The 26,929-nt window shown below is 38.1% G+C and overlaps 1 protein-coding gene across 2 annotated transcripts in view; it reads left to right on the top strand.

Moving 5' to 3' along the window:
* DOCK11 (dedicator of cytokinesis 11) overlaps window positions 1-26,929 on the top strand; it is a 191,111-nt gene that overhangs the window by 126,418 nt on the left and 37,764 nt on the right. For both annotated transcript variants that reach the window (XM_060088078.1, XM_060088077.1), the window contains 11 exons: window positions 2,689-2,805; window positions 4,382-4,457; window positions 5,036-5,145; window positions 7,427-7,538; window positions 12,529-12,595; window positions 13,930-13,977; window positions 15,308-15,450; window positions 16,703-16,818; window positions 18,991-19,128; window positions 22,691-22,873; window positions 25,115-25,228. In XM_060088078.1, coding sequence (XP_059944061.1) covers window positions 2,689-2,805; window positions 4,382-4,457; window positions 5,036-5,145; window positions 7,427-7,538; window positions 12,529-12,595; window positions 13,930-13,977; window positions 15,308-15,450; window positions 16,703-16,818; window positions 18,991-19,128; window positions 22,691-22,873; window positions 25,115-25,228 — 1,224 coding nt within the window. The remainder of the gene's footprint in view (window positions 1-2,688; window positions 2,806-4,381; window positions 4,458-5,035; window positions 5,146-7,426; window positions 7,539-12,528; window positions 12,596-13,929; window positions 13,978-15,307; window positions 15,451-16,702; window positions 16,819-18,990; window positions 19,129-22,690; window positions 22,874-25,114; window positions 25,229-26,929) is intronic.

The following is a 26,929-nucleotide window of genomic DNA, read 5'->3' as shown; positions in this document are numbered from 1 at the left end:
TGTTCAGAATCTTCTGACAGGTTTTAAGTGTGTATAGGATTCTCCCCAGTAAAACTTTGCTTCATGGACCTGCTTCATTCCCTTTCTCTGTTTGGTCCAAAGACTTCACAGGTGGCCTAAGAGGTCATTTGTCAAATATTGATACATTCACTTAAAACGTGTTCACCATTAATGATGATGCCAAGGTGAGGGCAGAGAGGGGAGCTTTAAGCACCAGTAATTTCCATTGGGTCCCCCAAAGTGACCCCAAATAAAAATACAGTCAAGAAAAAAATTCTTCCTGTGGAAAGGCTGCTTCGAGACTAGATCTCCTAGTCACCACCACCCCCATTCCAACCATGTTGCCTTCCTCAGCCTCTCCTCTAATGGAATTATGGAGTTGTCACTGGTCCCTATTATGTGCTACTCAAAAACTGCTTTGGGAGCCCCCTAATACCATGAGACATCTTTCCTACTCAGAACAAAAATATCCAACATCTAACATTTATTCTGGGGTCTGTATTAGTTCCTGTACCCACTGCAAGTGATGTTGACACCTAAGAATTGCAATTTCTGTTTGGACTGTGGGCAGATTTGTTTTTCTTTTTTCTTTTTTTTACGGTACTCTTGCACACGTTAAAAAAAAGAATCAAAATGCCTCTCTCCCATTCCTTACCTCCATGCCTCAATTCATCTCTCCAGAAGCAACAACTGTTATCAGTTTCATATATAAACTTTTATTTTATGCATGCACAAGCCAATATGCTATATATATGTATATATATAAATATATAATAGAAACCATTATGCATTTTTCTTTTGTCATTTAACAATATAGCCTGAAGATTTGATCTACTGTATTTTTAAAAAATCTGCATAGTATTCCATCATATGGATATACCTTATTCTATTTATCTAAACTGTCTTCTGTTAATAGATTCTTAGATGGTTTTCTGTCTTTTGTGCAGACAAAACCTTTAATATATTTGCCCTGACTGCATGCTTTCCTGTGTTCCTGTTCACCTGAGAAAGGTGTAGTATCTCCTTCCCTAGTGATCACTCACTATCAGAACCAAAATGAATTCCCATCTAGAAGCTATAATATTAATAATAGTAGCTAAAATTTATTGAGGACTCACTATATGCCAGGCACTGTATTAAACATTAGCTTACATGAATTAACGTCACTATTATTATCCCCATCTTACTAAAGAGAAAACTGTGGTTAAGTGACTTGATCACAATCAAGTAACTAGTAACAGGAGAGCTGGAATTCATGTGTCTAAAATTCAAAATCTGTGCTCTTAACCACTAGACTATACTGCCTCTCAAATCTTAGGTGGGACCCTGGAAAATTAGAGAACTGCCGAGAAAGGGTGATGATGATGGTGGAAACTCTTGAAATCAAAGCCATGTGAAGAATAAAGGAAAGTAGTAACAGCTATTTAGCCTTGTGAAGAGTGAATTAAGACAATTTGTGGTAATTGTCTCCAAATATTTAAAAGGTTGCCATGTAAAGTGGAAGTGGACTATAACTAGCAGATAGAACTTACAAACTGCTAAAGGATTTTTCTAACAGAACCTCTGAAAGGGCTGGAGTGTTTAAGAAGTTTAAAAACTAACCATCTGTCAAGGATGCAGGTAAGGGCTGTTCCTGCCTTGAGCAGGAAATTGAACTAGATCAGTGGTTCTCAAACCTCAGTGCACATCAGCACCATCTGGGGCAGATTCCTGGGACCCAGCCCAGACCTACTGAACCAGAATCTCCTAGTGATAGAGACTATTACTGATTAGGGTTGTGTATTAGAAGTAGGTCTATTAAGAGTTCCTGAAACTCATAAAAGAAGAAGTACAAATGGACAACCAAACATATGAAAAATTGTTCAATTTCAAGAATAAATGGAACTATGAGACACTATTGATCTGTATTCTATAGGTTAACCATTGTACCCTAGAGGCCTTATCTAAGTCTACAGACAAACCTCTCAAAGTCCTAAAATACGGAGGGCAACTCTTGTGCCATCACAACCACTGGTTTGGCTGATTTGAATGTATGTACATATCTGGTGAGGAATGTCTATAGCTGAGAAAAGCAATAAATAAATTTGTATAAGAGGTACCACATTCATTAAGATGACCAGTGGCCAGCTTCACTTGCATATTTACAAATATATCAATCTCCCAAGTTGTATCATTGATTTAGGGGGCCAAGATCACATTATTTTAATTGCAGCTTTACTCAAAGCAAAGACATATTTCTTGAATGAATACAGTAATTCACCATTTTTTTTTACTTCTTCCATCTATTCATTCATTCTGCTCATGTATATTGACCATATCCTATGTGCCCAGGCACTGGGGATGAAGCAGTGAACAAGACAGACAGGATCCCTGCTCTCATCAAACTCAACCCTCGCTGGAGTTAAAGAGCAGGACTAAGATGATCTGCTATTAAAAAAAATAAACTTTTGCCTATTATGTAGTGATGTTTGAGGGATGTGCTTCGACTCTATATTGTATATAAATTCAAGTACCAACAAAGTGGTGTGGCAGTTAGTTTTGAGACTATGAGTATAAATAGACTCATGCTTCACTAATTTGTTCTGGATATTAGCTTGCTTTTAGTGTTTAAACGGATAGATGGAGCCAACTTTATTTGTAATATAGGCATATTATATATCTATTAAGTTTTTGATAATTATTTTTCAGAACCAACAAGCCAAAATAGCACAATTGTACCTCCCATTTGTTGGACTGCTTTTGGAAAATATACAGCGATTAGCAGGTCGAGATACCTTGTATTCTTGTGCAGCCATGCCTAATTCCGTAAGTAGTAATGTGTTTCTATTGGCATTTTATCCTGTTTTATTGACTGTATTCAGAATTGGGGTCATACGCTGTATGGTCTCAATAGTGCACCTTTGACAACATTTTAAATTTATACTTTTCCCTGGAGCAGTGCTTCTCAAATCTTAATGTGCATATGGATCACCTGGGGAATGAAGACAGAGATTCTAATGTAGTAGCCCTGGGGTGGAGCTTGAGATTATGCGTTTCAAACAGGCTCTTGGCTTTTTCTCGTCTAAGGACCATACTTTGAGTAACGAGGTCCAAGAGAGCACCAAGAATCCTCTGTGCTCAGTGTTTTAAGATTTGCTGCTGTTACATGCCTTCATACATTTATTCAACCGGAAAACTGAACAAAACATTCACTTTGCAAAATATTAGGCACCAGGGATTAAACTGTATTCCTTTGCTTCTCCCTCTCTTTGACAGCCTCCTTTTAGCACTTCCTGGTGAGTGCCTTTTAACTCATCACAGTTGGTCTGTGCTTTTTTTCTCCCCTTACAATCTTAGAGTTGAAAGGAACTTTGGAGGTGATCAGTCTTCCACTTGGCAAAACAACCTTTTGCCATAGTAGTAATTAAAACTTTCCTTCTCATATTAGATCTACAAAATTTTCTATCCACTGGTCCTAGTTTTGCCTTCTAGTGATACATAGAACACATCCATTTCTACCTCCACGTGATACCCCTTCACACATGTCCCTTCTAAATTTTTCTTCAGGCCAGATATCTCCACTTCATCATTTGTTGTTTCAAACCCTTTACATTTCTTGGTTGGAGTCTTCTGGACATGCTCCATTTTACCAACTGCCATTTTAAAATGTGGTGTATGCTTTACAGTCTGTCCAGTGGGACTAATAACTCCTGCCCCACCCCCACTCCACGTTCTGTCTGGCCCAAGATCACCTTCACATGTTCAGTAGCCAAGTCACATTGTTGGGTGGCAGGTGAAACTGTCCTTTACAGCTTCCTTTGGAAATCCCCCATAATAAATGTCCGTAGATTTGTCAAGCCTACCCTGGGTTCCTGAGAAAGCTGCTTTTAAGCCTCGCTTGATTGCCTGTAGCTCCCAGTTATGTAAATCAACTAAATGTGGACGCTATATCACCTACCTGGGTGTCAAGCAAGCCTTTCTTCACAAACACAGTTACTCATGCTTATGCTCACTCCACAACATTTGACAGTGATATTTGGAAATATTTTACTTATCTCTTCTTTCTTTTGCAACTCAAGATCATGTAGGGCTTCTGGTCACACCTCTCCTTCTAGTATTGCCCTTGCTTCAAGGAGGAGAATGGAACCATGTTTAGATCACACCAGCTGCAGCTTTTACCAGCCACCTAGAGTTGTGTCACTTTGCCAGAGGTCATGGTTGTAACAGTGTACCAGGATCCATTTTTTAAAGAGATGTCCCCTAAATACCAATACTGATATGTGATTTAGACTTCCACAGTGAGCTTTGTTTAAAATTAGGGTACCATCTCATTGTTAATTCCGATTTCTTATCCTAGTGTACAAATGTATTTAAATGACAGAGGTATCACACTGTGTTACAGGCATCCAGAGATGAGTTTGCATGTGGCTTCACTTCACCTACAAGTAGAGGGAGTCTGAGCACTGACAAAGACACCGGTAATTAAAAGTCCTTTAAAGATGATACGTGGCATGGCTGTTTAGAAATGTACCCTATACTTCTCTGTAGTTTTGAAATATTTCATAATAAAAACTATACATAGCACAATCTCTACTAAAGTTTAATTAAAATCTGACGCACATTTGCAGCCACATTTCTTTGCTTAGGTTTCCTTGTCTCAGCTTGTATAAAATTTAGCTTAGTATACTAAGAAAATAAAGGATAATGAGAAAAACACTGGTTTCCAATCCCCTGTCTCCAGTCCTGGACAAGACACTTCCTTTTTCTGGGCCAAACTTTGCTTATCTATAAAATTATCTAATTGTTTGCCTTTATTTTATGACTCGCAAGGAATTTCTTGTAGTTTCATACATGTTAAAGTGTTTCAAGGAAAAAAAATTGCTTTCCCTTTATTTGGCTTCTTACGGTGTTTTGATGTAATATATAAACTTCACATTTTAGATGACCAAGATCTATTTCCTAAAATATGTCTTTACTTAAATTAACCCAGTGCTTAGTTTTAAAAATATTTTTGACAGTTCCTCCTGTTGTTAACAAGGACTTGGCTTTTTTCCAGCTTATGGGTCTTTTCAAAATGGACATGGAATTAAGAGGGAAGATTCGAGAGGTTCCCTCATCCCAGAAGGAGCAACAGGATTTCCAGATCAGGGCAGCACTGGTGAAAATGTAAGAACCTAAATATATAGGATAACCCTAGTGATGTGTTAAGCTACAGCAGTCTTTCTTTTTATGCAAATAGGGGTCTCTCTACTCTCCTGTAGTCTGTACTGGATCTGTAAAAAGCATCCCATAATTCTTGGATGTTGTAGCAGTTCCTTCCTATCCTGGCAGCTGCTACTTGGATATTTTAAAACTGTTTATAGAGGATAAGGCATTCATCTTTAAGAGTTCCAACTGTGGGGCCTCCCTGGTGGCGCAGTGGTTGAGAGTCCGCCTGCCGATGCAGGGGATACGGGTTCGTGCCCCGGTCTGGGAGGATCCCATATGCCGCGGAGCAGCTGGGCCCGTGAGCCATGGCCGCTGGGCCTGCGCATCCGGAGCCTGTGCTCCGCAACGGGAGAGGCCACAACAGTGAGAGGCCCGCATACCGCAAAAAGAAAAAAAAAAAAAAAAAAAAAAAGAGTTCCAACTGTGAATACCTCCTTTAACCCTAGCACTCTGTAAACCTGTTCTAGAGAGGGAAGGTTCAAGTTTAAAATGCCTAATGTACCTTGTCACTTAAATCACTCCCTGGCAGGATTCAGCTTTTTATTCTTTTGTAATAGAGTAATGACATTAACATGGGAGAAGAAAAATTAGGTCCCCAAATTGATGATCTCAGCATCCCAGAATCACTTAATCACAATATATTCTCTAACTCTTCCATCAAATTATTTCAAGCCTGACATTAAAGTTTGGGATATGTCCACCTTGAGACAAGAGAAACCTCACTTTAGACCAGTAAAGCCTTGTCACGCTGCTACGTAAAATCAGAGAATCATAAAATTAGAGTTAGAAGGGTCCATAAAAATAATAAATTCCAACTCTCAATTTACAAATTAAAACTGGGATTGTGACTTAGGACAACCACACAACTATGGCAGGGCCAGGCCTGAACCCAGGTTTTCAAATTCCGGCACTTTTTCTCCTAGATCATGGCATTCTTAGGGTGCATCTGGGGGACTTTATAAAAATGGATAGCTGAGCCTCATCCCCAGAATTTCTGTTTCCGTCAGTCTGGGGGCTTGGTCATTTGTATTTCTAAGTTCCCAGGTGATGCTGATGCTGCTGGTTGGGAACCACCCCTTGAGAACCACTGGACTATATATTCCATTGAGTCTTTGCATAGTTAGTAATTTAATCATAAAGGTTATTATTTCACACCATTTACAATTAAGACGACACTGTCATAGGTAAGGCACATAAAGGACAAAGAGGTTAAATGACTTGCCAGTAGTCACACAGCTAGCAAGCGTTCAGAACCTAGATGTTTTGCTCCAAGTAGAAGTTCTTGGTGAATCCTACATTAGTAAATATATATCCCCAGCCCAGGTTAGCTCAGCTGAAGGTATTGGTTTCTAACAAGGGTACATTCGTTAGGAGATTGTCATTGCTGTATTCATACAAATCCCCAAATAAGTCAGATCTTGTCATGCTTAACTGATATTTTAACAAAAGTCACTAAATAATAGGAACATCACTACTTTGTAGAGGCTCTAATTTTGAAGTATTACTGGGTCCTCCTTAGTAAAATTATCTTGTAATGTCATTAAGCCCCCCCCCTTTTTTTTCCCCTTCCCCTTTTCCTTTCTCCCTTTTTTCGGTACGCGGGCCTCTCACCGTTGTGGCCTCTCCCGCTGCGGAGCACGGGCTCCGGACGCGCAGGCTCAGCGGCCATGGCTCACGGGCTCAGCCGCTCCGCGGCACGTGGGATCTTCCCGGACTGGGGCATGAACCCGCGTCCCCCGCATCGACAGGCGGACTCCCAACCACTGCGCCACCAGGGAAGCCCAAGCCCCTTTTTTAAGATAGATTTTCTGACCTATTATTTAGACGCTGGATTTTAATAAACTCTAAGGAGAGATTGAAGTTAAAGAGTTTAAAATGCTTCTTATGCTTCGATGTACCTTAGTTAAGTTTCTCCTTGATGTAAAAGCTATTTTTTCCTGGAATAGCCACATATGATTATTCAAAATGTTTTCTTACTGAAACACAGGACCTATGGGAATGAAACAGTATATTCATGGCTATATCTTGATGAAGACTGCAAGGTAATTTCCAGTGATATTATTAGGTACAGTAGCAAAGAAGAGTCAGCCCATTTACCTTCCAAATGTGATATAAAATTTGGATTTATGCTTAGAATTTTCCCAAACAGGACTAATGGTTAAAACAATTATTGAGTTAAAGGCTATGGGAAGCTACAGTACCAATATTGTTTCACAAAAGTCCTATCTTTGTATTACAGACTCGGCAGAGTTCTGCAAGGAGTAGTGTATCTCAGTATAACCGATTGGATCAGTATGAAATCAGAAGCCTCTTGATGTGCTATTTGTATATAGTAAAAATGATTTCTGAAGGTGAGTTACCAGCATATTAATCGTGGACTGTACTCCACCCTCACAGGTTTACAAGTTCATGCAACAGATATTTGACCATCATCTGCATGTAGAACACATGCACATTAGAAACAGAACTTTGAAGACTCTGACCTTAGAATGTTCCTATATTTTAACTTAAAATAGGTTCATTTCGGTCGTACAAGTTTGATTCTTTGAAATAATTTTTTTAATTTAAAAATTAGTTTCTAAAGTGAGGCAATAGTTTTAGAAGTGCTAAACATTTTTTTCATGCAGAGCATATAATGCATTAAATGACCAACATAAACAGAAGAAAATAACAATAACCAGTGTCATAGTTAACACTTTAGCTTCTATTTGACCCAGGATTTGGAAAATCAGAAGCAAACAAAAAGACAGGAAGGGTTCTTTGAGGGTAAGGAATGTTGTTGTTATCTTTTGCAGTACCATTATACAGTTTTGCATGGTGTCAGGTTCTTTTCCAGGCTCTGTTCTTTTCTCCTTGGTGTATAATTGTATTATTAACTAGTATTACCATTTCCTCTTTACCTTGTATGATAAACTATAACCAAAGGATTTTCATAAACTGCATGTCCTCTGGAAGTAAAATCAGAAGGTTATCTTATTCCCAATACCACATTTGTTTACACAATTCCCTCCCCTTTCTTCCTTTTCTGTTTTTGCTCAAAAAAAAAAGTAAGCAGGAATGAAGAACATAAAAGCACCTGGGTTCTGATCATCATAATACAGTAGTTAAATTTGACTTATTTTCTATTTTTTTATATCATTTTTAGTAAATATTAAATCTTTTTGTAATAATACAGCATATAAAAACATAAAATAAGTTCATAGTTAACTCACTAGAAACATTGAAACAAATAAAAAGCTAGATATGAATGGTTAATTCTAAAGTATATTAATAAAACAGGTTTAAATAACTAGAATCTTCAAGTTCTAAGAATGTATGATTTAGAGTAAACATCAAAGATTACTGAGGCTATGTGATAAGCCTCCATGTTTGGGGAAGGAAAACAGTAAAGGGAAATCATTTTCAACCCTGGTGGTTATTTCATTCCAGGAGGTAATGGATCAGTTAATAACTACAGCCACAGCTCACTGTTTTTGTCTCCCCACAAGGTGAAAAATGGGGGAGTATAGAAAGTGACTGCTAATATGTATGGGTTTCTTTTAGGGTGATGAAAATATTCTAAAACTGTGGTGGTTTTATAAGTTTTTAAATGTACCATAAACTACTGTATTGGGCACTATTTAAATGGTGAGTTTTATGGCACATGAATTCACTCAATAAATTTGTCTTTTTTTTTTTAAGGCCCAAGAGGCAACATGGAAAAAAAAACTGGAAAGAAAAAGAAAAAAGTAGTTGAATACCACCACAGCCCAGGGAAAGTAAGGAGGAGGGTGGTAGGGGGAGAGAGAGAAGGAGGAGGAGAGGGAGATGCATCGTTGACTAGTTCTCCTCTCCTCCACCCCAGTACACATGTGCACACACACCCACATGCCCACATGCCACATACAGTGTTAACCAGTGACAAGCCGCTGGCTGCTTTTTTCATGTCATGGGTAAAACCATAACTGCTTTGTTTCTTGAGAACTTCATAGTTCCCCCTCATCTTATAAATGTTGACCTTGCTTGCTAAATATTTGATCTTTGTTAATTAGATTTTTCCTTCTTCTGTTCTTTTTGATTTTTAAAAGCAAATTTTTAATGACTAGTATACAGTCACATCTCCTCTTTATCTTTTGCAAATGTAAAGTCATGCTGCATGGTATCTGTAAAGTCATATTCATTGTATTCCGAAAAATATCTGCTTCTTGGTCCTTCTCAATGAATGTATTCTAGTTACCTTGTCAAGTCCAGTAAATACTTCACTTTCGTTACTCTATATGCATTTAAATGTTGAACTCTTACAGTCCACGCCCTTTAGGTCTTCTCTTGGCTTTCAGTTTTTTGGGCTTTTTATTGACTCATAAACAGTAGCAACTTAATTTCAGCAAAAAGATGGTAGACCTTACACTTGCATATCAAAGTACAGGGATTCTGAAGAATGAGTTTCCTTCTCTGTAGCTGAAATTTTTTAACTGGCAATAATTCACTGTTTCAAAGTCTTAGTCATTTGCCCAACTTTTGTGTAGGTCTTATTGCTTTGTATATTATATTCTGAGAAGTGTATCAGAGTCAGGGGTTATCAATTACACAGTCTGAATTGACAGCAAGACTGTCCTCTTGGAAAAGAAAAGCAGTCTCCTTAAGAGAGAGGAAGAGGGAAAGCTACCTCCTTCTTCTTGACTGTACCCTGGCTTTTCTCTTTATTGTAGACTGCAAAATGGGACTCTTGGTCTCACCTTGTGGCTTATCAGCACCATACGCTGCACCTGTAGATTCAGTAGTATTCTTCCTCACAGTCAACTCTTCATTGGAAGGTGTCTGGCTACAGCTATCTCTCACCAAAAATCCAGTTTTGTGATGAGCAACAACAGTCACTGATCTTTTCCCACTAGATGTAGAGTCAGAAGAAGATACATGTGAAGGGTACTTTTCCTTTCTCTGTGTAAAAGGAGGCAATAAGCTAGTATTACTAGGCATATCTTCCTCTGAAGTTTCAGATACTAATGGAGTAGGTGGGTTTTTTCCCAGAGAAATACTGGGAGGGCTCCAAGAGAAGTAACTCTGAGCTTCAGGCTTTCGTGTGGAGGTATTCTGTGTGAAGATCGGTTTCTTTATTGTACTGCCAAGACTGTCTTCAGAAAGGCTGAAGTCACCTTGAAATCCGTGCCCGCTTTGAGCATCAGGTGTAGATGTTAAACAAAAACTTACAAGTGACTTCCAGTTGTCACTGCTTCCTGTGGCAGGCTGGCTGCTGTTAGAGGAACTCTCCAGAGGGGCCTCTGGCACCTCAAGGAGGTCCTCACTATAAAATGGAATTGGAAACTGGGAACTCTGTTGCTGTTCCTTTTTGCCTCCAGATTTCATCTGTTCAGTATTTGATTGCTTTACCAGTCTGACAGGCTGATGCATCAGAGATCCGGATGCAGGCTCAGTGACTGAAAAAACTAGCTTGCGGTTTGGAGGGCAAGGAATGAAGTCGTCATCACTATCAGAACTAGAAGGATGAAGCAGTTGCTCCTTCAGTTTTAGTCTTGCAGAAAGAAGTTCATTTTCTTCTTTTAATTTATTCCTTTCTGCTGTGAGCACAGCAATAAACTTCTTATTTTGTTGTTGGATACGGTAAAATTCTTTCTGTAGCGTCTTGATGTACCTTTTGTTCGCTGAACAGCGGTCACATACTTTGGAGCTTAACTTATCTCGCAGGTCACGGATGGTGACATTCAGGATTTTCTGTTGCTCCGTCAACTCTTTAATTTTGGCTGTGGAGCCCTTCCGTGTTCCGTCTGCCAATCGCTCTCTCCTCAGACTGCTTAGTTGCCTCTGGAGACAGAGTAGGTCCCTGTCATGGAGCTCTACTAGCATTAGCCAGGCTTTTTTAAAAGAGCCAGAAAACAAATCACAGGCCTGCATTTTATCTCTTGCGGGAGCTCTCCGGCCACTTCCCTTGTCTCCTCCGCCCACGTTGCCCGCCTGCATCTCGTCTCCTGGACTGGGAAACAGTGGAGACAAACCGCCACCGGCAAAATGGCGGAAGGGCTGCTGACTAGAGCTGGGCCGCGAACGAGACGAGAGTTTCACCCCTTCTACAGACCTGCGAAGAGGCTTCAGAGCACAAGGCGGGTGCGAGGATGGCTCCGTGGTAGACAGAAGGGCCCGGTTTGGCGGCGGAAAGGAGACCCGAGCCTCCTTTTGGCGGGAAGAGCCAGTGCGCAGAAGATGACGCCTTCAAGCCGGCCTGTGACAAGAGGCTGGAGAGACCGGAACCGCAGTGACTTCTGGGAGAGCCATGCTGCACTGAACCAGAAGGGCGCCCGAACGCGGAGGGGGGTGGGGGTGGGGGTGGACTGGAAGTCAGTGCTCACTTTATTTTTGAAACAAATCTAATTTGACCTTATGTCATCTTTATTCCTGATGATCAGTATTTTATAAACATTGAAAACTATCAATACTCATGGTCTTGAGTAAATTGGGGAAATAAAGTCAAAACCCACACATTCTTCCCTCCCTGTCACCCCTCCGTTTAGCCAACATTACCCAGTCGTCCATCCCTATCTTCAGAGGCTCTCGCGGGGCAGGCCATTACGTCATTGCCTACTTTTGCGATCCCTACCAGGTTTTTAAATTTAGAAGTGGACCTGCTGACACCATTAGCTATATCTGAACAGGATAAAAAAGGAATGGAAGGTTAAGTGAGGGCGTTATTTTTCTTTTTAAAAAAGTCTCCGTGTGTTGGAAGTAAAAAAAAAAAAAGGGGGGGGGAACAGCTCTAAAGAGAAGTGTATGTGATAGGTTTAAGGGACTTTTGTATCTGAAATAGTTGTCCCATTAATGTGTGTGTATGTTTGTATATTGCCGGGACTTCACAGTTGATAATCCAAAGGCAAAGAGGAAAAAAAGTTATCAGTCTCTTCCTCTAAAATTTAAAGTTCTCAGACTGTTTGGTTTGCAGAGCCCTTTGAGTAGCAGGTGAAGGTGCTTGACCCTACCTTCCGAAAAATGTACTTAAACGCACCATCTTGCATAAAATTTTAGGAAGCTTATTAAAAACCCCAGGTCTACTTCCCTTCCTCTGTCTTCAGGGATGATAAGCCATCCAAAAGAACATTTATACAATACATAAAAATAATTGTTGAAGTTGAAATAATTACAGATTAAATGGCATATTTGGAATTAATTCAAAAGAATACAGTGTGGGTATTGGGCAGTGAGATGAGATAGGAGGAGAGGATATAGATGAGACAGAATTGGCTGTGAGTTAATGGTTGCTGAAACTAAGTTATTGGTACTTCGGAGTTCACTGCACTATTTGCCGTAAGATCTATGCTGTCTCAAGATGTAACACTTTATTCATTCCATTTTCAGATACACTCTTAACTTACTGGAATAAAGTATCTCCCCAGGAGCTCATAAACATTCTTATACTTCTAGAGTAAGTTATATTAACTTATTTTCATAAAATTTCCTCTTATTTTTGGGAGCTTAATTTTTATACATAATAAAATATTACCCCTTTTCTGTTTTCAACAGCATGTTTGTTAATAATGTAGGAAATGTTAAACTATTTTGATAGTTTAGAGGCTGACGTGCAGGTTCTTCACACATAGATAGAAGAAAAACATGGAGATGAAATACTTGTGATATTATAGAAAACTCTAGCTAATAATAGTGCATCCTTGCAGACCATCAGGAGTCTTTCTGTGATCTGGAAAACTGGAAGTGACATCAGCTGTTCTAAATCATTCATTTAGAGCAGATGCTGGCTTAATGGAGCAGCTTAAATGTTGGAATTTAGAATTTGTACTCTTATGAAGAGCTGAGTAATTCTACCCACTTCAGAAATGCATATATATATATTTCCATATATATATCTCCATTGCAAGGTCCTTAGGGAAAAACATCTAGCCTTTTTCCTAGGTGGAGGTTGGAAATTGTCCTATATTGTATGCTGAGCTATTTTTATGTCATTATTGAAAGCTAAAAGAAAAATTAGAATGAAATGTAAGAAATTTCTAAATAAATAGTACACATATATGATATCGTGTGTGTCTACCAAAACACAAAGAGGGTAATCTATGCATAAAAACTTAATAAAGTCTTTCAAAACTTTGCAGAAAATGTCAGCAAATAAAAGTTACGATTAAAAAAACCACTCTAATTATATTGAAATGTTTACTAATGAAAATATATGATGTTGGGGATTTACTTTAAAAAAATAAAGGCGGTAGGGAGTGTGGAGGGAGAGCATGGGGCCTGTTTGGGGTATAAGTTAAGAATGGCCATGACTTGATAATTGTTGAAGCTGGTGGGTGCTGGGTATGTGGGATTTAGTTTGCTGTCCTCTCCACTTTTGTATGTGTTTGAGATTTTCCATACTGGAAAGTATTTTAATGCCATTATAAAAAATTTAGCAATTGCCCCAATTTTTAGGGCTTAAGAACCTTTTTAGGTGTCACTGACTGTGCTAGAGACCTTTGCTGTGATACACACTATAAAGCACAAGGGATGATTTGCATTGATGGTTTTTTTAAAAATATGTCATTAGAATTGTATATGAAGACATGGAGCTTTTTGGTTTTGATGTAATTGTAGCAAATAAATGTAGAAAGATATAATATGGCAAGTAGTTATTTGTATACCAAAACATATTATTGTAATATGATTTTAAATGGGTCGTTCTTTGTGACACAGGAAATTTTAAAATATTACTTGTTAAATGCAAAGTATGGTAATATCTTGCTAACATGCTATTGTTTTTCTTTCTAGAGTATGTTTGTTTCACTTTAGATATATGGGGAAAAGAAACATAGCAAGGTAATTCCCATAGCACTGCAATTTCCACTTTTTTTTCTTCTCTTCCAACAGAGGGCAGTCTTAATTATGCCATGTATAACCTAGATGATTTATTTTGAGTTGATGTTAAGATACCCATGATTTATTTAATGCGTCTCAACTCAAGGTTGAAATTAATCTGATGTGAACATTTTTTAAGTTTTCCAGAGGGTAATAGTTAGACTGATATGCAGAGTTTCTGTTCTAATCCTAGAACAGATGCTTGTCTCTTCTGAAGGATGTGAGAAAGGGCTAGATCAAGGGGAAGGCAGGAAATCGTAAAGTGAGGACAACTGTAAGATCTGTACCTTTATCTACAACCTGTCAATACTCACCTCAGTTACTAACGTGAATAGAAATCCCCAACAGCAATTGGGACATGCACTATATATTATTTATTTCTTCTTTTCGCTGTGTAAATCTTAGTGAAATAAATACTTAAGAAAATGTTTGAGGAACTGTAAGGAAAAGATTACTTGCTTACTTCAATAAGATATATTTCAGGGGTAGAGTTAGTCATTAAAGGAGCTCAAATAGAATTCTTTTTTTAAGTAAATTCCATGGCACTTCCAAAAACTGAAGAGGCTGTTTGGATGGGGTTTATTGCTGAGTCTCTGGAACATCCTAATAATTCATGGGATAATTTCCACTGTCTTCCCAGCACTGGGAACTGGTTTAGAACTGGTATGGTAACTACCACCATGAACCTTAACCTCTAAGATTCTGCTGACCCGCCCTCTGTGTTTATTAGAGGATAGAAAAACTCTTTTTCTTCCTTAATTCCTGTATTACCTGGTTGTAATTTTTTTAATGGAACCTTAAAATTAAAGGAAAATAAAGAAAAATGTGCAAATAGACATGTTTATAGAGTAAAAATTTCTGCTCCAAGTTTAACTTGGGTCCAGAAACAGATTAGATAGGCACTCATTCTTAAACATCTAACTCCAGGAATTCTTCCACCTTACGTCAACTCCAAGTATCCCTCTCACTGTTTTCTCTGACTCTTGCCTTTTCTTACCTCCTGAGAAAGGACTGGATCTTATTGGAGTGTTGTCTACTTTACTCTGATATTTTTGAGGAGAAGAAGGGAAGTAAGAAACTCTAAATTCATTACTTGTATTCGTATAGTATAAGCTATTTTAAATATACATTAAGCTTCATACAATTTCCAGTGATGCCTCATTTAAGCCAAGTAAATACTGAGCATAACACAGCGTTTATGTGGAAACCTAGTCATTTATTAGTTTAAGAAATCTAACGTTGAGATGTATTCTCAGAGTGCTCCATTTCCTAACTTTAACATTTATTTTAGGGTGCATGATGCCTGGATGTCAAAACACTTTGGAATAGACCGAAAATCGCAAACCATGCCAGCTCTTCGAAACAGATCAGGAATAATGCAGGCCCGGCTTCAGCATCTTAGTAGCCTGGAAAGTTCATTTACACTTAATCACAGTAAGTGAAAAATGTGTGTAGGGTACCCATTTGAAACAGATATTAATACTATTTAATCTTAAAGAAGTACTGGTTTAAATCTCCAGTACAGTTGGTAATCATTTCCCATACATAGATACAATTGCATATCTCTGTTTATGAACAGTCATTTCATCATATGTGAATATATGATAAAATATGCATGGATTTTTCAGCAATTTTAGGTAATGATGGGTTTTTTTCTTAGTTCAATATCAAGGAAGTTAATTTTCCCTTTGAATTATTGTTCTTATATTATTTTACATTTGGTATCCTTTATTCCTACTTTAATGCAAATAACGGTATCTTAATATAATAGTATGTATAATATTTGTTTAGAGTTACTGTTGTTCATTCAGTGATCTTAAGGGATTATCCATGCTGAGCTGACCGCAGAAATCAAAGAACTGTAAGTAGTATATTGACAAAGATGTATTTCACACAGGTTGAAGTATTGACAAGTCGAATAGGACGAGGAAGCTACAGGGTTATATAAATGGAAACTATCCTCTGAAAAACAAATATTAATAAAAAAGTCAAAGAGTGAGATAAACGTTCATTTCCATATAGTCCTTTGGGGGTTGCATAAAAGGAAGCCAGCAGAACTGGCTTTGCGATAAGGGCTAATAATAAAAACAAATGTCTTGAGCAGATGGACCTGAGCTAATAGAGTCAAGACCTTTAAAAAAATGCAAGTCTTACAGCCTTCAGCTTTGCTCTGTCACTTGTAAAAATATCAGTATAATGAACCTATGTATTTCAGTTGGGCCAGATGCTTTGTTTTCCTTCTGATTTAAAAACGTCTCATCCATTGGCATCATTGAAAACATCTGGCCATAGGGCGCCACTGTATGTAATGTAGCTGCATTTCTATGAGTTTCTCATTTTTGCACACATAATTAACAGCACAGCCTAAAATGCCTCCTGCGTTATTTCCTGGTTACATCACCAGAGTTCATCACTGAAATCTTGTCTCCAAAGAAGTGGGCAACTAATTATTTGTTGCAGAGCTGTTGATACAGAGCTGAAGTAAAAAATTAGTGGAACTGATTAACCAAGACCATATTTGATTAAGGAGTAAATACGGTGAAACTCATTAAGTCTGCAGGTATTGAAAGCCTGCTTTCTTTGTGTTTGTCTCTCTCTGTGAGTCTTTGGGGGAGAAAATCATTCAAAACTGTTATGTGAATCTCTGTGTTGGGCAGTTTTAATTTTCTTTTTTTTTAAATCCCAGGTTCTGCAACAACTGAAGCAGACATTTTCCATCAGGCACTTCTTGAAGGCAATACTGCTACTGAAGTTTCCCTAACAGTACTAGATACCATATCATTTTTCACCCAGTGCTTCAAGGTAAACATGAAGAGTTAGAACTCAATCGGTATCATTGCAAAGAAAATATTATGCAAAAACTAATTAGTCAGACGAAGCTTAGTATAGTATAAAAGCCCCCAGTGAGCAGTCAGGAAACTTGGATGGCAGACCTAGTTTGGCTCCTGTGTGAACTTGGGAAATCACTGAGACTCGTGTGCCACATCCATAAAATGAGAGGAGTGGACTAATTTGCCCTGATTTTCCCTTCTCTTTTATTTTCCTGTTTAAAAACAGTTTTCTTTCACACTTTTATGAAAATATCCAGTAATTTTTAGCTCAAATTATGATTGAGTCAGTTTATCCAAACACCCGCTGTGATGAGGTATCTTGTCAAGCCAGATGATGTCCAGGCAGGCCGGCTGGCTGGCTTCCCTCATCAGGTGCCTGGTGGTTTTTCTCAGATGCTTGCCTCTCGATACAAATCATCATTGCTAGGATTAAAAAAAAATAAGAATAAATTAAAAGCAATTATCTTGCAGGGTTGCTGAAGGTGTAAAATGAGATCATGGACGTGAGAGTGCTTTGAAAAGTAAAGACTGTATAACCATAATGAAGGGTAACAGTAGTGGGAGAACTCAAAAGTGAAAACTCTTGCTGGCTTTTCATCTGAGTTATACAGATTTTTTTTCTTTTCTTCCCCCCTTCTCTAAGTAATTCAGTTAATTGCTTCAGACCTCTGGATTTTCTATGGAAATCTGGCCTGTGCTTTTCAAAGAGGCTTATCAAGGAAAACTGAATTAGATACTAATAAGAAATAGGCTGCAAAATCCCTTTATGAAGTATTAAGTTCTGATTTAAATGCAACCCAAATTCATTTTTTATTGTGCCAGTAAGTAAGACATTTAGTCTCAAGGTTTGCATTGTATTCCTTCCTCCTATTCAAATACTTCTTATTTGTTTAACATACATCTCTTGGTAGATGTCAGGCACTATTCTTAAGTGCTTTAGAAATATTAACTCACTTTTTTGTTGTGGGTCTGGAGGTGGAAAAGAGGACTGCAAATGGGCACTAAGGACCTTTTTGAGATGATGGGAATGATTGGGTTGTAATGGTTGCAAAACTCTGGAAATTTACCAAAAATAATTGAATCATGTACTTAAAATAGGTAAATTTCGTGGTATGTAAATTATACCTTAATAAACTTAAAAGTACAAATGTGAACTCACCTTTAATCCTCACACTAGCTTCGTGATATAGATACTGTTATTTTTCCCATTTTAAAATGAGGAAACTGAGGCTCACAGGGAAGTTAAAATCACATAGGTGGTTAGTTAGCAGAATCAGGATTCTGATCTAGGCCAGTTATCACAATAGTCCATGCTTCTAACCACTACCCCATGCTTATTAGAAGTAGACTAACAAAGATCAAACACCATTCAGGGATTCTGGCTATCAAGGTTACTATTAAATCTGTTACACGTTTGCATATGGTTTTGGTTCGTTGTTGTTATTTTTGGTCAAGTTGTAACCTGGTAATTAGTTTCTTGAGGGATAGGAGAGCAGGGCTGGAGGTGTTAACCAATGCATTTTTTTTAAATGTTCACAAACCAATAGATATTTCTCTACAATTCGTTGTTTCTCTTATATCTCTATTTGCAAGGAACATTTAAACAATTTATGTAGTCTGTTCAATTGTGATCCCTGTTATTATCTCTACTCATAGAGGGTTTAATTTGTCACCAGTGGCTAAAGATATCTTATACTAAACATACACTTAAAAACAAATTAGATAATGGACTTTTAAAATGGAATTGATGTTTTCCTTAATTCTTATATTACTTTGTCAGAGAAATACAAAGGCTGGTTACCTTGTATCCATTTTTAATTTACTGATTTCTGAATTGAGGAGCAATATGGTTAGGTTAATAGAAAATACTCTTCCCATACTAGTTCTGTATTTGCTGTGTTATACTGGAAAAAGATTTTTTTTCATCTATTTAAAATTATGGAATTAAGTATAGATGTAGTTTATATAGTATTTTGAGATTTCCAAGTTGAAAGATGGCACAGATGATTTTAGATTATGTTAAACTTTTTATTGTTACTTTTCAAGCAGTGGTTTGATAAACAGGTTGTTGGTAAAGCCCGTTCTCTCATTCTAGGGGGAGCGGCATAAACTATTTCTACAATTTTTTTTTCATGTTTTGTAGAGCCAACTTTTAAATAATGATGGCCACAACCCGTTAATGAAAAAAGTATTTGATATTCATCTTGCTTTTCTTAAAAATGGGCAATCTGAAGTGTCGCTGAAACATGTCTTTGCCTCACTGCGAGCTTTCATTAGTAAGGTAAGAGCAGAGCTTTGTGGCTGCGAGTGGCCTTGCTTCATAGCAAGAAGGAAAGGGAGGAACAGGGATCATTGCGAAGACCTCTCCAAACCTCAGATAAGGAAGCCATTAAATCCTGCCTTTGTAAATATTAGAACAGCAAAATACGTAAAGAGAGCCTGACCAGGCATTCCCTAAAATCAGCACGTGCTTTTTATTTTGTCCTGTCATTCCTTTCTGAAGAGTACCATTTTAAAATTACCAACTGCCAGTTTTTCTTCTCTTTTGCTTCTTTTTAAAGTACTGTCATGCTGAAGATATATAAGCTGTGAGGGTACTCATGTATAAGCACTTTGAAAGCAGAGACCAAGTCTTATAACCCCAGGGCCTTGTATGATATCTTGCAAATCGTAGGCACTCAATACATGTTCAGATGAATGAATCCTTCCTTTCAGTACAAATTGTATTGGTGGGCTCTAAATTTTCAGGCTACTTACCTCATCTAAACTAAAACTTCAGACTAGGCTTTTAGGAATAAATATGACTGAAACAGATAGCAAAGATTTATTTCTGGTCTGGTTTTGGTAGCTTTTAAACATAATTAAAAGCATCAGGAACCAAGATGGAGTTAAAATTATGGAAAGGCACAGTCTAGGCCTCCACTCTGGTATGTGTAACTCCAACAAGACAAATTCAGTTAACCGATTTGTGTAATAGGATAGCTGAGCATGGAAAACTTTTTTGTCATTATTTGTATGGCAACTTACGGGGTTTAACTGATATAGAAATTAGGTGATCTTGAAGGTTTATTTTTAAATTGCCGTTCTTTTTTTAATTTTTGGCTGTGTTGGGTCTTTGTTGCTCCACGCGGGCTTTCTCTAGTTGTGGCAAGCGGGGGTTACTCTTTGTTGCGGTGTGCGGGCTACTCATTGTGGTGGCTTCTCTTGTTGCGGAACATGGGCTCCATGCATGCGGGCTTCAGTAGTTGTGGCACGCAGCCTCAGTAGTTGTGGCTCTCAGGCTCTAGAGCGCAGGCTCAGTAGTTGTGGCACAGGGGCTTCGTTGCTCCGCGGCATGTGGGATCTTCCCAGACCGGGGCTTGAACCCGTGTCCCCTGCATTGGCAGGCAGATTCTTAACCGCTACGCCACCAGGGAAGCCCTAAATTGCCATTCTTTAATACAATTTTTTGAATAAAGAAATAAATGGAAAACTGAGTTCAGTGCAAGCATGTTACGAGAAACTAAGGGAAAGAGATTCAGAAATAATTCATTTAACAAACAGTTACTGGGTAGGTACTTACTGGTGTCAGATATTGTGTCAGGGATACAGTCCGAGGACTTAGTGTCCAGTAGAGGGAAACACACACACATTGATGCACATCCACAAATACCATTAGGCTAAAAGAAGTCTATACAGAGAACTGAGGGTGAACAGGAGAAGGACGGGAAACACTAATTTAGCAAAAGTTTCTCTGCAGCACTGGAGTTAGGATTTAGTATGGACTCAGCAAGAGACGAGACTGAAGAGGTCGATGGGGACCAGATGATTATGTCCTCATCTTAGGAGTTAGACTTCATCTTTTAGGCATCAGGGATCATGAAAGCACCATAATTAGATTTTTATTAAGAAAACTGTTTCGGGTGGGGGGAAATCTCTTTAAAAAGTAGCCTGGAAGCCTAGTCTCTGCCCTCATGAAGCTTTCAGTGGGCAAGGAGGGTGGGGCAGAAAATAAACAAGTAAGTAAAACAGTAATTGTCACAAGTTCTAGGAAGGAACCAAGGTGTTGAGATAGAGAATAGTGATTTGTGGGAGTTACCTTACTTTAGATAGGTTTGTCACTTTTAAAATGAGACCTGAAATATGAAAAGGTGCCAGCTGTTTGAAAAGCGTATGGAAGAACATTCTAGGGAGGACAAGCATATGCAAAGGCCTGGAGTTGGGATAGAGCTTGAAATTCTGGAAACTGCAAGGCCCAGTTTAGCTGGAGTGTAGGGAGAAAAACAACATAGAAGGGGATGGAAGAGGAATCTATAGAGGAGATGAGAGGGAGCAGTCACGGAAGCAGGAAGAAAGGCAGGAGAGAAGGATATCATGGAAGCCAAAGGAGAAAAGAGTTTCAGCATTATTATGCAGTACAGAGTGGTCTAATAAGATAAGGTGGAAAGGGAGTCCATTGGAATTGGCAATTACAAGGTCATTGATGATTTTGGTCATTGCCCACTCAGAGAAGTGATGTAGGTAGAAGACTGTTTTTTTTTTTAAGTCAGGAGATGTCACATTAATGTCTCCTTTTTTAAAAAAAAAATTATTTATTTAATTTATTTTTGGCTGCGTTGGGTCTTAGTTGCAGCACACTGACTCTCTAGTTGAGGCGCATGAGCTCAGTAGTTGTGGTGCGTGGGCTTAGTTGCCCTGCAGCATGTGGAATCCTAGTTCCCTGACCAGGGATCGAACCCACGTCCCCTGCATTGGAAGGCGGATTCTTTATCACTGGACCACCAGGGAAGTTCCAGTAGAAGACTTCTTATAGCGGATTAACTACACTACAGCTATGCTTTCCCTTCCTTTATTTTCGTACTAGAGTATCTTGCCCAACAAGCTTTGGTTTAATCCGGTGAGACTATTGATGAGATCTTTCAATTGCCAACTAGAAAACATTTATTAAACTTTCATTATCTGCATAACATTGCACTTGGTGTTAAGGTGATAAAAAGAAGATAGGTTCCTATAATATGGGTTTAAATTCAATATCCCCAAGAAATAATTTTGAAAGGGTGGCCCTCTAGCTTCACACTCCCTGAAAAACATCCATTGTGTACCCTGGAGCAGCTTACTACTTGCTTGCCTAGACGTGTAAGCATGGAAGATTGTAATAAGCCTATGTTATATGTATAGTTTATTTTCCACAAACAGAGTGAATACATTTCTCAAAGTAGCAGCCACTTGCCTGTTTTGAGAATTAGTCACTTTTTTTACTCTTTTTCTATGCCAACATGTATTTTGATCAACAGTTTATGAATAGAGGATGCACATGTTTATGTTTGTGTGTGTACACTTCATCTATACCTCATTTTGTTTAAAGATCAACTTTATTTGCTGAATAGATTCCTGGTATAATTTTCTCAGCATTTGGAAGTTCATAATATAAGGAACTGTTTAAATATAAAGCAAAAGAGTAAGTAACGCAGATTGTCCGAACCATTTTTAAGGCCCAAATTGAGACCCATCAATCATTCATCATTTCAGTCATTCATTAATTTAATACATATTACTGAGAACCTACTTATCTTCTTTTCCAGACCATTATGAGCTCTTCTTAGATCCGTAGCACTTAGAGTCAGTACCTCACATTTTTGTAGAGACTTGTATACTGACTTGCATTGTTCTGTCATTAATACATGCTGGTCTTTATGTTTTTAACTAGTTTGGGTTCTCCAGAGTGGAGCCCTAGCCTTATGTTGGTTTTGTATCCTCAACGCACCCAGCATAGTTTTAGGTGAGAATATAGTAGGCACTTGATAGTTGGTTGACTTTTATGATTGGGTTTTCAGATACTTATTTATGTTTTTCCTGTTCTTTAGTTTCCCTCCGCCTTTTTCAAAGGAAGGGTAAACATGTGTGCTGCATTTTGCTATGAGGTTTTAAAATGCTGCACATCAAAGATTAGCTCAACCAGGAATGAAGCCTCTGCACTTTTGTATCTTCTGATGAGAAACAACTTTGAGTATACCAAAAGGAAAACCTTTTTGAGGACACATCTGCAGGTCAGTGAAAACCAAAGCTCCTCTTCTTTCTTGTATTCAATCTTTAGCCTCTATGTCAAGATCTAGAGCTACCCAATCCAATACAATAGCTATTAGCCACAGGTGGCCATTTAGCACTTGAAATGTAGCTAGTCTGAATTCAGATCTCCTGTAAATACAGAATACACATTGGCTTTTGAAGACTAAGTACAAAGAAGTAAAATATCTCAATTGTTTTATATTGACTCTATGTTGAAATGAGATTTTGGATATATTGGGGTAAGTAAAATAAATTAAAATTCACTTGTGTCTTTTTACTTTTTAATGTGGCTACTGGACAATTTAAAATTACACATGTGACTCATATCATATTTCTGTTGGACAGCACTACTCTACAGCATAGGTGTTAAGAGCATAGATTCCAGATTCCAGATTCCAGGACTATCACACACTGTGTGTGACCTTAGCAAAGGCTTCCTTAGTCTCTTGGTGCCTCAGTTGCCTCATATGTAAAATAGTGGTAAATATCCCTACCTACCTCGTACGGTTGTGGTGAGGATTAAACGAGATGATTAAGTAACAAACAAAGCACTTGTATTTTTCATGTTCCAGCATGCCCAGTTAGTAAAAAAATGAGAGAAGTCTCAAGGTTTAGTAGAAAGCATGGACTTTGGAATTGGACCTACCTGAGCTTAAATCATAGCTCTGCTACTTATGTGACCCTAGGCAAGATACTCAATTTGTCTTAACTATTTGCCTCATCTGTAAAATGAGGCCAAGTATGTTTCACCTTGCAGGGTTATCATGAGGGTTAAAAATAAAGTGTGTGTGGTGCCAGGCACAAAATACCTGGCACATAATAGACACTGAGTACGTGGCACTTGTTTTTCAACGTCTCCATGTTTTTTTAGCTTATCTGATGAAACAACTCTGAATTAAACAACAATTGGGACTTCTTGGCTCAGTAGCCCTCTTCGTAATATGGGAAATGCTTGGTCATATTTCTGTCTTCACTGCCATGGTCTGTCCCATTGCAGTTGTTTATTGGAGACTGGATTATAAATGAGGAAACAGCCATAAGCACCTTTTTAGAAACATCATCAGTGATGTGAAAATCTGATAGAAGTATATGCTTCCTGTAAAAATCTTCTATATAGTTACTTTTGGATACTAGGGCCAGCATTATATGTTAGGGTGTCTAATATTTGCTTTCATAGAGGTGTCACTTGAGTACCACCTTCCCCCAAAACATTTCTGCAATTAGTGTTCTGGTGTATCTGAAATTCCCCAGTAGGGTCCATTCTTCTGGGTTAAAACATCAATTTTTCTCAAGTCCTTTATTCAAATATAAATGAATTAACAAATGTGCAGACTTAGAACCAGGTTCTAAATGGTCAATAAAGTGGTTAAGTAGTAGTATTATGATTATGATCTCTTTAATCCTCATAACAGCTCTATAAAGTAGGTATTGTTATCATCCCCATATTGCAAATAAGGAAAGTGAGGCACAGGAGGGGTAGTTAACCTTCTCAAACCCACTCAGTGAATAATGGATAAAGTCAAGATTTGAATCTAGGGCAGTTTCACTCAAGAGCCTGCGCTCAGCTCCTACAGTATCTTGCTTCTCCAGATCAGGGGTAAAAGCTTCCAGCCACTAACACCTTAGCCTGAATCATTTAGGCATTCAGCCAAAGGAGCCTGAGAAATTAAAAAGCACCATTATGTTACATTATACTACTATCATTATGTAATGTATATGCCATAACATATACTGCTATCTAAACTAGGTAGGCCCTAGTCAGAAACAAAGAAGGGAGCTGAGGCGCTGGAGTTGGAAGTCCAGCACACTGAATTAGACTAGTGAAAAGAAATGAGAAACCATCAAGAAAAAGGTCATTTATTCCCAACTTTGCCATAGCTACTACGTAGCAGGCATATTGAAAGTAGAGACCTGACCACCATTATATTAGTTCACTAATTATGAAAGCAGTTTTAGATCTAGCTGTGCCATGAGTTTGGAAGGTTTTTCACATCTAACCAAGAAAAGTCCCAATAAAATTTGTAATTAGGAACCTCTGAAGTTGCTATTTCAATAGAAGAGTTTAAACCTCTCATGTATGAAGAAAATAGATTCTGACGGAACTATGTAGGATCTTCAAAAGAAGAATTTCATATGAGTGCTTATGGGTTTGTACAATGATGAAAATAAGCAGCATTTGTGCAAAAGACATTTGAAAAAATGGTGTTTGCTTCTTCCCACAGATTATCATTGCTGTAAGCCAGCTGATAGCTGATGTAGCACTAAGCGGAGGATCGAGATTTCAGGAGTCTTTATCCATTATCAGTAATTTTGCAAATAGTGACAGACCTATGAAGGTATGTTCTCACTTCAAGTAAAAAATCAGAGCTATGTTCACTGTCAGGGAAGTTTACACTCCTCAAGTTAAACTGTGTGTTGGATTTACAATTTTTATATAGTATAGAGTTTATAGAATCTGAGCTTCACAAGTCAAAGCTTTGTCTTGTACACCACTGCACCTCTAGCACCTAGAACACTGCCTGGTACACAGCGGATATTCAGTATTATTTGAATGGATGGATCAATGGCTATACTGTGTATACATAGTTATGATAGGATTCGAATTTTTTCTGGGCTTGATTTTTAAACTTGCTCAAAAAAGAAATGGGTCCTTTCTTAACAGTTGTTACCATTTATAAGATTGGATAATTAAGCATTGAGTTTGAAATTTCACAAAACCTCACTTATTAGAGTAGCTAACAGCTGCCTGATCCTTTCCAACAGATAAGGAGGGGCACAGAAGGGATTCATTATTTGATGATTTTCCGAGTTTAAAGGATCATCTGTTAACTGGGGCTTACCAGAGATACTTATTGCCAAATCCAAGTCCAAGGCTGTCATTCTTAGGCACCAGCTGGCTGAGGCCAAACCCAAGACCCTGACCACCATTCCTCTTTCCGAGCTATATGCTTAAAACCTATAACATTGTGAAAATTCATTTTTTTGTTTCGTTGCATGGAGAGCAGGTTCTGATCTTCAGTGATGCATGCGTACAAGGGAAGAAGAATCCTTTGCCAATAGAGAACTTTTCCTCCCCGAGGAATCATCCCCATTCTTGGGAAAAGTCATCTTTCAGCATAATTTGACAATTTGTGTAAAATCTGGAGAAAACAAAAGCTCACAGTCACAGCATACTTAATGTTTGGGATGTGTCGAATCTTTGTACCAAAAAAACATTCCCGTAGGAATGTTGCTGAAACTGAAAAAACCACCGAGTAGTGCCAGCCATTGTCAGGCTGGGAAAGTTTGCTTTTCAGCCAGTTCTGGTTCCTTGGGAGATCAGTATATGCTTCAACTAATCCCATGAGCACAGAAAAAGCTTATGTCATTTAGGATTTTTTTACTTATACCCTAAGAGTTTATTTTTACCAGTTTTTACCATCCTTAATTCCATGTCATGTAAAAGTTGGGTTAGCAACTTTTTCAAAGTAAATGGGGTCTGTTTTAGCCCTCCTTGATGGGAAATCTTTTTTCATGACTCATTTCTGAAATGACTTAGTTTTATTCTGGTAGGGAAGTCATTACCAATAAACTCTAGTACAACAGAGTATAGCTTTCTCCCAGTAAATGGAATCTCTATTAATGTATAAGAAGAGACTTTACATATATAATTATCTTTAAAAGTCATCTTTAAAGAAGTCACTTTTAAAAATAATTTTCTCCACATTTGGTTATATTCACATTGAAAGGCTCCCAAAGCCCTGTACCTGTCCCTTACGCATCTTCTCTGCATCCTACAAATAATTGTGATTACTCCAGTGGGGTTAATAGGAAGCAATAGGACTTCCTTAATAGTGCCCAAGATAAAGAGGAAACTCGAACTTCGTGCTTTTGGGTACAGACAATTTGAGAGAAGTTAATGATCTCTTTAAACTCTTCAGAGTGTTCTGTGATTCATAAACTCTTATTTGCATAATTGGAAATTTTTGCAGTATGGTTTTCACCTTAGTGTATATGGTAGTTGGTAGATGGGATAAGTATGCTTGTCAATATGGAAG

This window comes from Mesoplodon densirostris, chromosome X (genome assembly GCF_025265405.1).
Source record: "Mesoplodon densirostris isolate mMesDen1 chromosome X, mMesDen1 primary haplotype, whole genome shotgun sequence".
NCBI classification, from domain to species: domain Eukaryota; kingdom Metazoa; phylum Chordata; class Mammalia; order Artiodactyla; family Ziphiidae; genus Mesoplodon; species Mesoplodon densirostris.
The sequence above is the reverse complement of the archived record's forward strand: the minus strand, read 5'-3'. Positions and strand labels throughout refer to the sequence as shown.